The sequence below is a fragment of the Nesoenas mayeri genome (genome assembly GCF_963082525.1).
Source record: "Nesoenas mayeri genome assembly, chromosome: 3".
NCBI lineage: Eukaryota > Metazoa > Chordata > Aves > Columbiformes > Columbidae > Nesoenas > Nesoenas mayeri.
The window spans coordinates 52162798-52175052 of record NC_137544.1 but is presented as its reverse complement, the minus strand read 5'-3'; the positions used below and the strand labels follow the sequence as shown (position 1 = coordinate 52175052).

Genomic DNA, 12255 nt, shown 5'->3' with positions numbered 1-12255 from the left:
ATTCAAGATGTTGGTAGTTAAATTACAGAATTGATGCTGAATTTACAAACTGATGACTGGAGGATGCCAGCAAGATTTGCTTAATTCTGGGGGGATAGAAGCTGGAGAGAGATGGGTTAACCTACTGTCTGGAAGCTGGAGGAGCAGGAGAGCAGCTGGCATGGTGCTCCAGGCCCCACTGTTGACAGGTACAAGGAACAGCTGGATGAAAAGAATCACACCAAGAACACCCTTCTTGTGCCATTTTCACCTGCCTGTCTGTGAGCCACCAGGTCGTTACCCAGGGTTTTTTTAAGGTTAAGCCTCCTTCTGTTGGGAGTTGTACTGGGATGCTGCTAATCTGGGAGGTGCAGGAGATTAATATGATTTGGCACCACACACCTTGTTCTGCATAGTGGTGCTTTAATCTGTTAAGTAGAAAATGTGCAAGGCTCTGTATAGGGCAGTATCGTTCAGCTGTTCTGCCTTAATCTTAGTAAAAAAGAGGAGGGGCAGGAGAAGGAAGAAAAACCTGCTGCTTGCTTTCCTTCTTTCCAGAGAATGGTAAAGAGGCAAACAAAATTCAGCCCTTCTGGATTAGGTTATTAAACCTCCTTATTTTGTATTGGAAATCTAACAGTCTGGAATAGTTGGAAGCAGGTTTCAATAGTCACTAAAGTTATACAAGGAATATTGTTTTCAGTGTAAGTCATCATATTTAGATACTTTGGTGTGTCCCTGGAAATTCAAAGCTGTGCATGGAATTTTTAAAAACCCAAACAGCCACTTGCATCTGTGAATAGATCAAGTGGTTTGATTTTTATTCCATACACTGTATTGAACAGCAGATTTAGTAATAGATTAGTTAAAATTTATTTGTAAGTCCGTTTGGCATCACAAGTGCATATTTTTAAGTATAAATGTACACAGCATAAATGAGTGGATTTAAAAGTGGTTTTGGTTAGCCTTTTAAAACTACTCCAGGAATCACTGCCAATTTAATGAATTATAGCTTGAAATTGTTTGTCTGCTCTTAAAAAAATGGTATGGAGACCATACTTTCAGGAATCAAAAATGTGGCATGAGGAAGGGAACCTGGCACATGTGTGTGTGGGTTGCCATGTCACTACTTAAAGGTGTGAGTCCTGTCTTCTCCACATAAAAGCTATTGCTACAGGCTGTAAGGATTTAAGGATTTTTGTCTGTAAGAGGAAATCTGCTGCTGTAACATTTATTACTAGGATGTCTGTCGCTTACTGTAGAAAATAATTGGATTATATCATTTCCTTACTACTCTGGCGGTTTAATGTGTAACACTACATTATATTTAGCACCAGAGGGAGCCAACAGTGTTTGTATTGGTTTAGAAAATTACAACATCACATTTCAATTATTTTGTGTTGCTCCTCTGTTTAGTACATCAACAACACTGAAATTACAGTGTCTGGTACACTTGCAAATGCCTCTTGAGACTGGCCAACCACCGTGGATGTCTCTAATGTGGTCCTGGCACTGTTTGTTTGGCAGGGACTGCATATAGGGGGTGTGTGAATAAATGCCAAATATCTGAACATATGACATCAGCTGCTGAGAGTAACACTGTGCATGCAATGTTCTCTTCCAGACAGCTTAAGGGCATTTGAACAGCTTTTTAAGGAAGAGTAGATACAGAAGTATAATTTTAGTGAATAGCTGTCGTTCCTCAAGGCATAAGAACATTCACATTCTTAAAACAAGTTGCTAAATCACTAGCTTTCCATCTGTAGCTGAATTATGATGTTTTCATTTGGACAACAGAATTAGACTTTCTTTGCCTTGTGTCAAGTTGTCCTGACTCCAGCAGGTGACATCAAACTGTATGGGCACTTATGTTACTTATGTTACTGCTGGTGTAAAGCTTTTATTCTCTTGAGATGGTCTGTTAAGATTGGTAGCATTAGCATATCCACTTGAGTGATAATTTGATTTCATTTTTGAGGAAGCTTTGAAGTTTTTTGCCACCCATGGTCTGAACATATGCATGTGTAACTGGGGGTTCTGTGCAGGGAGTAGGTCTGTGAGGAACCTCCTCAGAGTGTCTTGCTGTGTAAAATACTCTTTGCTTGCAATAATAGCTTGAAAAAGATGCATTTATCTTCTGGTATCAGCAGTCACCCAGGTAACTTGTGGTTGAAGCTTTTGTATCTCAGGCTGGTAAACTTCCAGAAAGATTTTGATGGGGAGTAATTATTTTAGCAGTTGTAAAAGTTCACCTTTTCAGAGGTAAATACTAGTAACATCAATGAAATGGAATTTGTTAGCATTAGTTTTCACGTAATAGCCTATATCTTGGCATTATTGAGAGAGTGTAGGTCTAGAAAGGACTTATCTAACCTTTCTTCCAGGCCATAGGGAAGACAAGCTGTAGTGGTGTCACTCCTGATAGATGTCTGTGCTGTTGTTATCTGCAATAGTAGATGTTCTGCAGCCTTGCTGCGTTGGATAGTTTGGTGATTAATTAGCTGAAACACGAGGAAACTTTTCCTAATATGACTTAGTCTTTCCTTCTAGGTCATGTTTTCTAGACGTCTGGTAGCTTTTGTTATTCCTGAAGATCTCTCCAGCTGATGAGTACCTTTTCCCTGAAGTGTCCAAACTGGCCGGTCGAGGCCTCCCTGCAGCTGAGCGCTCATCTGCCTCACAGGCCATGCTGGCGCAGTGTTTGCCGTTTGCTGTACAACATGGTGTGCTTTCGGTCAGCTGCAATCCCAAATCCTTTTTTGTGGACTGGTGCCAAGCCATTTTCTGTCCTGTAGATTCAAGTGTCTTTAGGAAGTTCTAGTATTTGGCAGAGCTGAGAACAGCAGGGGAGGTGCAAGGCTTGCTCTTTATTCATCTTGTCAGGAGACTGCAGAACTTGAAAAGCTGCCCCTGTAGGAGGAAGGGTGCAGTCCTCTGAGCAGTCGTGTCTGTGTCCCACTCGTGCTGCACACCCTCCTGACTAAGCAGCCCGGAGCATTTGGGAGAGTGCAGTTGCTGACTGTGGTCCTGCCTGCCTCGCTTCAGCACTAGCTTACCTCCTGTGGGCCAGGCTTTCATTGCAAATTCCCTGTGCAAGCCCGAAAATTCACTTAAAAAATAACAGTTGCTCCAGAACAGAGATCAACTCTGGACTCCCAGTGGTAGTGTTCCCATCTTCTCTTCAAGAGAAGTTCTCCTGTGACTGGTAGGAAGGTAGTATTCACTTTGAACTGCAGGCTGTTAATTTCACCCAACCCCCAGACTTTATTGCATAGGAAATTTGAGATAATTTTTTCTCATGAGCTTTGCTGATGTTGGAGTTTTTTGGCATTGTCTTCCAAATTGCAGAAAATGTATTCACATTGTTTTCAGGACTTTGTTTACTACTGATCTCTTTCCCTATCAGTACTCTGCACGTTTGCACTTCTGGTCCCAAGGGATCATGCCTTTAAAACAAAGGGATATAAAAATTGGTATCCAACTTCTTAAGCAACAAAACAAAGCAGCATACCTCCAACTGTGGAGTGGAATAAATTATATCCGTAATACAGAAGGATCCATATTATATTTTAGTTTGCATACTGATTCTGAGGAATCTGCTCAAGCATTTTCACCTAAAACAAGTCTTTCTGGTTAACTCATGATTTTTGAAGGTAAGCATCAATTGTTATTCTATTTTTTATGAAGTTACTAGTGTCCCTTCTGTGGTGGAAGAAGCTCTCTCCTAAAGTCCCTGAAGTGTTTGAAGATACTGGACCTTTATCTTGATTTGTAGTGCAGGACTTAGATTTACACTAATTGAAGGCTCTTAAAAGTTGAGGGCAAGAAGTGCTTCTCTGGCAGATGTGGGTTTCTAAATGCTCTTTCATGTTAGAATAAGTGAGGGTAAGATGGGTTTATAGAGAACAGATGAGTTGGTCGCAGGTTGAAGAAAATGTGGTTTATTTCCAGACAAATGCATATATGAGTGTCTGTGCTGTGTAAGCATGTGTCCACAGATCACTTGTGTTATGTGAATATGAGAAAATGGTGTGCATGTCAGTTATCTCATATTGATGTTTTTGAGACATACACAGAAGCAATTTGTATATTAAGCAGCTTATTTATTATTAATGCTGGTCTCTGAAGGCAGTCCAGGTTCATGCATGTTCAGCTGAGTGCTATTCTCTCCTATTCACATCCTTTGTGCTGACTGGAGCTTTCAAAGGGGTTGTTTGAACTAACGGACAGAACTACAAATGAATCAAAATCAGTATCTGTGTCACTCCTCCCCTGCAAATTGATACTTCACTTTTACAGCTTTAACTTTCTTCTTGCTCATTTGAATGGATCCAGTTAGCATCAAGTGGCAGCAGTAGTCTTCCTCTGGATTCTAGCCAGCTTTGTAAGTAGAATCACAGTCACCCTGGATGGAGGGAGCTTGGCTGCCATTTCATGGGGCACAGTAGGTCGTCTTCCCTGTGTTTGTCTGCAGAGAACAGTGACGCAGGGAAGATGCACCACCAGAAGCAGCACCTTACTGTGTGTGGGCAGACTGCAAATTTAGTAGACCCATAATTGAAACACAGATGTGAAACCTTTTTTGGTCATTCATTAGCCACTTTTCTAAGTTCAGTCTTTAAATACAAGTATCTCAGTGTGGTGATGCTCTTACCACTAAGGCCAGTACTTGGCCTGCTGTTCTCCCTTCTCAGATTTGCAGAAGAGCACTAACTGTCCTGCTGGCACAGCAATGCCAGGGTGGGCACGGTTTGGGGGGGTCCCTGTTCCAGCTGGGGCAGCTTGGTTGAGCAGTACCCATGGTGTGCGGGAGAGGGGATGGAGAGCCCCTGCTGTGCTGCCTGGCCTCTTGCCTCTCCTTCTCAACAGCCCTCCTTAGTTCAGTCCCTCACCTTCAGTGTTATCCTAGGGCCCCAGCTCCCACAGTTTTGCTCAGGGCCAGCATTGTTCGAGTTACAAGGTGGCTGTTCCTGTTTTTAACCCCACAGCTCCTTCAACCCCAGTAACTTCTCACTCTGCTCTCTCCCTTCCAGTCCCATGAGGGCCAGGGGTTCCTGGGGAGCGTGAGTTGTTGGTCAGGGGGCCATGACCCAGTGAGGGGCTGAGCGCTGATGTCCCAGGGCACAGCAGGAACACCAGCAGCCTGTCCCCAAACAGATGGGACAGCACAATGTTTAGTGCATTTTCTTCTTGTCGTCTCCATATACCAACTGAAAGTGAGCTGCTTGTTTACAGACCTGGCATTAGGTGAGCTAGAAACAGTTACTTGATGTTAGGGCACGCTAATTGTTACGTTAGAAGAGACTAGCTGGTGGGCTGTTCTGCTGTTTGCAAGGGCTTTAAAAGAGTGTTTATTTTCCTTAGGTGCATAACTGGTTGAAAGTATGCTGGGACTTACTTTTGCCCTCCATCCCCTCAGCATGAGGAAGGTGGAAATTTGAGATATTTAGTGAACCACCTTTCGCAAATGCTTGCTGCTCAGAATTGACTTTCTGCCCAAACATAGCAACATTCAGGATCAATGCCTTTTGCTTGCTTCTGCCGCAAAGGACATTGGTAGAGACCTGCCAGAACCATGCTGGCATATGTCACCTCATTGGTTTAAGCCCTTCAAGTGTGGGCTTTTAGCTTCCTGATAATTGACATGCTTCAGTTTGATTTAAATTGTTGGGCTCACCACAGAGGTGACTGTGTGGGAGTGGAGGTATCTATGGCAGGCAGGAAGCCAGGTAAGGAGAACTACTCTCCTTAAATGCCATGAAAATAGCTTTACAGAATCAACATCTTAGGTAACCTAGTCTCTAGTGCCAGTGGTTTCTGTAGAGATAAGCTGCTAATTCTGGAAAGGTGAGAAAATTCTGTGATCTGCCATGATACGTTTGTAACTTTTCCTTCCATGTAATACGTCATCAATCTGCAGTAGCGAAACACGACTGAAGCCTTGAAATATTATTTACAAAAATCAAGAACGTGCAGTGAAATAACGAGAACAAAAGATGCGTGCATTTTACAAGACCTGGAAGTAAGCCAGAGTCATTAATTTGTGAAAATAGTGGAGTTTTCCATAAATAATCTAGCTAGCATGTCAATAACTGACATGTGGGAATTAGGACAGAAGCGGTGGTTATGGAGGACAGCAGAACACATAGCCACCGCTTAAGTCATGTATGTTGGATAACCTGTCACTTCAGCTAAGTTCTCTCGGAAAGAATGCACCTGGGAGCAGCTCAGGGAGGATTCCATCTCAGGATATTTATAAATTGTGGCTGGAGGTTCCAAAAATTGGGTGAAAAGGCATAGTCCAGGGTATCAGTGAGATTTTTAGAATAAAAGTAATAATGACAGTAATGGTAGTGAAACTATTAACAAGTAGGGTTGCTTTTGAGGGGAAGAAAAAAAAAAAAATCAAGCCTTAAAATCATTGTATCTGAAGAAAAGTACTTGACAATGCCTTCAGTGTCTTCATTGCAGAACTCTTCTGTGGGTAACTGCAATGGTCTTCTGTGTATCAAAATCTTCTCCTAGGTCAAAAGGAGTTTCAGGGTTTTTTTTTGTCTGTTTGCTTCTGCACTGCCACCCCCCATTCCTGGAGACAATATTACACTCTGAGGGACAGCTGGAACGATTTATGCCGTAACTCTTTGTGAAAACAATGTTATTAGTGTAATGTTTGTATTAATGGATTGGATAGAAGAGTTCAAGTTTATACATCTTTTAATTACATTCTTCTGAAACATCAATTTAAATAAGGAATACTTTTAAATGTCCCTCCCAAGAGGATGTTTTTCATTCCTCCTGCCTTTTGTGACTTTTTTTAACAAAGTTTTATCCCGTATGAGTCTTTTTGGTTGATTGATGGCTTGAGAGAAGGGTATTGCCACCTTTTCTGTTCTCCTGAAGTCTGAGTGTAAGGTAGGGGACATGTCAAGACAGACATATGAAGATAAACTTTATGGAGTATTTACTCTTTAGACAAAGGAGCTGAATGAAACTATGTGAGAACTCCTGTGACGTTCATGTAATACGCCAATAGCCCTTTGCCATCAACATAGAACACCCACTCATAGAAAAAAACAAACCAAAACAGGGAATTTTTGAAGGAAAGTCGTTTCCATGGCGCTTGGGTATAGAATTTTCTTTGAACCTGGTTGTGTGAGCGGTGGTCTGGTTTCTGTAAACGTGAGTCTCAAGGGTGGGCTCCTGTCAGATTCCCACATGCCTTGAGCTCAGACCACAGCCTGCACCCATTGGTATGCAGATGGCTTCTGGAATCACAAAAGGTTGAGGAGCTCCATCTCTGAAGACCTCAGTCCTGTGTAAGACTGAGTGATTAGAAGTTTCTGCATTGAAAGTTACAGGAAAAGGCCTAAGTCAGATTGGTGCAGTGCAGCTGCATAGCTATAGCATCTGTGGCCAAAAAAAAAAATATCTTTTTTTAAAACATCTCAAACCCTTGGGAAGAGTTGAGTGTGTTAGCAGCTGATCAGAGAAAGGGAAGAGTAGAGTTTGCCAGCATTGGTCCCAACAGCTGCAGAGTTTCAGTCTTCTCTAGTCTGGCCCTCCACGAACACAGAGGATTCGCACGAGTTTATAAATGTTAGAGCTGGCACAGGGTGACAGAAGTGTTGCTGCCCAGAAGGTAAAATCCCTCGGTTTCAGAATTATTTATATCTGGTTTGGGCCTACCCAGAGAGGCAGTTGCCCTGTATCTGACCAGAATTTTGGATACCTTAATGCTGAAGGTTGTTTTGTTGTTGGTTTTTGGTTTGGTGTGCTTTGTTTTTGTTTGTTTTTCAAAGTGCTGGAATGATTGATCGGTAATAGGGAGGCTTCTGGGGACAGTGTTCCCACTGCAATACGTGAGCTGTGTTTCTGAGAGCATTTGAACTTCTCTACACTCCCGTTATTTAAAGTTCACAGCCTGTGGTTATGCAGAGGATTAATAGTAACAGCTGTGGGCTAACAGGATTAAAACTGTCTTAGCATATGAGAACATCAGTGATAAAATGCATCTGGTATGAAGTCTAGGATTGTATGTAAATAGTAAATATGTTTCTATGGTGCTTATCTTCTATTCTGCTTGTGACTGCTGGGCTGTTTTCAGAATTTTTGTTTCTGGGTGTCGTGAGGTTAATGATATTTTCAGAGAGGCAGTTATGTGAAGAAGTCGTGGGATCTACACAGCTTAAAACATTTGTATGGTGTGTTTTGTTGGCAAGGTTTTATAACGGGGGAGAGTTTCATGCTTTGCAGAGTGAAAAGAAACAAGCTAGTTACGCTCTATGCTAGTGCAGCTCTGCTTCATCATGGATTAATCTGTCTCACCTTTTTCCTGCAGGGATTTGGTAAGATAGGGAAAGGATTATGAAAGGAAATATGGTAATGTAGCTCAAACTATATTAGAAGTTCAAAAATATTTTAAAACATTTACTCCATGCTGTAATGTTTGGTGCAGGCTATTGAAATCCTGCCTGTGAAGGAAGGTGCTGCTAAGTTCCAGTCAGCCACCAACAGAAATCACTTAGTGCCGTCAAGGGATAAGTAACAAATGGATAAATAATTTCAAAACACATGGGGCAAAGATATTTTAATAGATCTGTCTAGTAAGTAATAAGGTCATAAAAAATCAAAAATTACTTCTGTTTGTAGGTTAAGACAACTCACAGTAAATTATTTTGGTATCTGTGACCAAGCATGCACAGAAGTCATCAAGGTTTTCTATTTTCTCATATGGTTATACAAACTCTTGGGCTCATATAAGGTCTGTTACAAGTTAAGAGCAGATTCTTTTAACTGATCTTAAATCCACTTCTTCCAAAATAAGTGTGAAGCTTTTTGTTTGTAGTGTTATCATACAGACATCAACCAGAAGTGTCCAAAGTCTTTCAGTGTTACGTACTACTTTTCTATTTGGACAAGCTTGTCCCATGTAGATAGTAGAATGGAAGAGAGAAGCCTCAAAATCACCTGTGGTGATATGGAATATTTTAAGGCTTGCGATGGAATCATGTAAATACATTTGGTTTCTCTGTTTTTATGAATTGCATTGAATGAGTTGTTCTAAGGTACTACCAAATTGCAACTTGTTTATGCTGGTTTTCCATTCATTGTTTTTCTTTCTAGATAAAAAATGTGGAAACATAAAAAAGCTATTCTGTAGGCATGCACCATGTCTTCTGTAATGTGTATAGCTTAAAGTTTAACTTGTAATATATTCATTATTTTTGAAATACTTGAATTCCTCTTGTAAACCAGATAATAGGGACACGGTTGGCTGATGACTAGCTAGGACAATGTATGTAGCTAAGATACTCCCTTTAATTGGATTTTTGCATCTTATTTTTCCTCTTAAAATTTACAGTTGACATATTTTCAACTAATGCATCTTTTGTGTTAGTTTATAGGGTGTATAATGCATATTTTGTACACTTACAGTAAAATTTCCAAGATGCTCTTCTTAAATACGACCCTCTCCAAATTTTAAAAAATCAAACCCACTCGTCTATTTTTCTGTACTTTTAGAGGATTTGCTTTTCCGCTGTGTGCACTGGCAGGTCTTCTCCCTTGGAAGTTAACCTGCCTTTGCCATTTATCTTCTCTTAAGATTAGCTTTAGTCATCTCAGTTCAGCAGCATCATTTCCAGAAAAGCTGATCATACTGGATGCTTAGAGGTGAAGCTTTGAGAAACAATTTCGTGCCTGCATGCAAATATGTCCTGGTATTAAAAAAAAAAAAAAAATAAAAGAGCAAAAAGGGAAAATAAAAGGAGTGCACAAAATTGCTTTTAAGCTCACTGAGCAGGTTGCTGTGTGTGTTTCTGGTGAGTGCTGAACGTGCCATTCTGGGGTCTGTTTTTGAGGTGCCCATCACTCCCTGGAGAGCACAGCGCATCTCGCAGGCTCTAACATAGGCTGGGGCCCGGACCTGTCTTCTATTTGCCCTGCTGCTGTGCTGGTTCAAATGCAGTCATGATTTAAATAGTGATAGAATTAAATAGTGATATAATAGTGATACTGTTTCTGCTGCACACTGGCCAAGCCATTGGTGTAAGAGGTTAATTCTGGCTTAGTATGCAGTGAGGTATTTGTTCTCGGGGTAGAGAACATCTTACGTAAAGCAGTTGAGGAGAAGGTCTTAAGGAAAGCAAAAGGAAAGACCTTGCAGGAAAGCCGTGCTGACTATCTTACATAATGAGTTTTTCTTCTTAAGTTCTTTCTGCTCCCCTTGATTTGTAAATCCCCTCAACCTGTGTCAAAAGTCAGTTTTGGCAAAAAGAGAGGGGCTGAGCAGATATCCAAGTAAAGATGTCAGTTTTGCTTGTTTTCATTCTGCTTTGTGTGCTTTTTCCTTCTTATACTTGTGGCCCTAGGAGCGAATGACAACAGAAGCCTTTCTCAACCCCCTCCAAATTGATATAGTTTTACAGTCATATTTCCACAAGTTTTGTTTATTGTTGCCAATTGAGCAGAGATCCTTTGGGATATGCTTAAGTTAAAGTTATTATATGTGGCAACTGTGGTTTAATAGTTCATATCCTGATGAGACTCTAGTTCCAGTGGTAAACGAGACTAGTTGTGGTTTGGCTGCTGTGGGGAAAAAGTCCACAGCTAATGTAGATCCAGGGTAGTCTAACAGCATTGTTACAGTCTTCTTCAGCATAAGTCTTAAATTCTATGTTTTTTTTTAATCTCTGTGCCATTCTCTTTCCTTTCTAATAAAACCTGTGTATTACAGGCAAAAGCAGCAAATTAATAATTTACATCAGAGAATAAGGGAGAATGAATTACGAGCTCAACATGCAAGACTGAGCCATCTTGCAAACTGCGAAGAACCTTATGTGACTAATTTGCAGGTAGGATGGATATTTTAATTTTAGCAAAGCTTTCCATTGCCTAGTGACTGGCACCTGAAGGCATGTTCAGAATTTACTACAGGCTAAAATGTAGAGCTTTTGTGATTATTGATGGTTGTGTATTTGTATAGCTGTGAATTGCATAGAGGAGAATACCGTCAAAGTGTTGTAGTTTACATTTGCAGAAATTTAAGTTACACTAACATTATGTACATACTTGTTTTGAAATCTGATAAATATGGAGTAAGAATAAGGGATTGTGACACTGTAAGAACAAAGGTTTAACAGCCTGACTGTAGCACAGTTACACAGGGAGGTATTAGGAGATAAAGTAGTTTTGCTAAGAGTATCTGAATGCAACTTGATGGAAGGTTTTCTGAAGAGAAGGAGGTGCTACCCAAAGGGGTGGTTAGATTGTATTGATAAATAGATGAAAGAGGTGTGTGAAGACAGACTGGTGGAATACTTTTGCAAAATACATATCCAAAAGGCAATGCAGAAAGAGAATATTAAAGGCAGATTTGCAGAGAAATCGCTTTTCTGTCCCTCTTTTATTACTTTATCTTCTGTAACTAACACTGGACCAGGATGTCAGCTGGTGTACTACAGCATGACATTAATTATGTCCTTAGAATAACACAGCTGTGCATCAGGTGACAATCTGGTTTGTGTGAGACGGGAGAGAAATTAAAGTAGAGCCTTGAAGTTCTTTTATGAAATACTTCAAAATTCTGTCCAGATTAAGAGTAAAAAAAAAAAAAAAACCTGCAGAAACTGAAGTTTTAGTGTACATATCTTAGTGTACCCCAACACGCTTTAAATAAAGCAGCAGGTGCATTCATCCTTCATAATTTAAAGAGTTAAGGAAGTTTATAATATGTTGGAATTTCTGCTTGAATTGTGTGCCTTCTACAAGATTCACTTGCAAATGCAAATCTCATGTAATGGAGGTTTTAATCTCTTAATGCGTTGCTGAAGGAATGTTGCTAGTTAAAAATACTGCCTGTGTAATTTCTTTAAAGATACCAGTTGATGTTATTAAAAGAATGTTGAAACTGAAAGCCTAATAGGGTGCATCTCCTTTTTCATCCTAAGTGCAGCTAATTTCCATTTTGTGCTTTTCTGTCTGTGGGCAGTGGAGGTAGAAGAGTAATATTGAATTGCATGAAATGAAAGGGGAGAAGGATTTTGGTGTACAGGCCAGAAGGTAGGAGGCCTGCCTTCTGGTTGTAGCTGTATTCTTAGGCTTGTCCCTCCACCCTTCTGCACCTCAGGTGTGACAACTCTGAGGTTTGAGTAGTACTAATGTTCTGCTTTGGAAGGATCTTGAGACTGGAGCATCTCTTACTTTAATATAGCCATAGCCATTTAATAGAGTGCTTTTCTTCTTAGAGGATGGTATGATAATGCAATGGCAGTGATT

The 12255-nt window shown here is 40.5% G+C and overlaps 1 protein-coding gene across 1 annotated transcript in view; it reads left to right on the top strand.

Annotated features, from left to right (window-relative positions):
- The window catches only part of CEP85L (centrosomal protein 85L), a gene marked incomplete at both ends in the record, with an annotated part of 113986 nt that overhangs the window by 88404 nt on the left and 13327 nt on the right, over positions 1-12255 (top strand). Inside the window, one exon of the mRNA XM_080341269.1 lies at positions 10715-10832. Within this exon, the coding sequence (XP_080197395.1) occupies positions 10715-10832 (118 nt within the window). The remainder of the gene's footprint in view (positions 1-10714; positions 10833-12255) is intronic.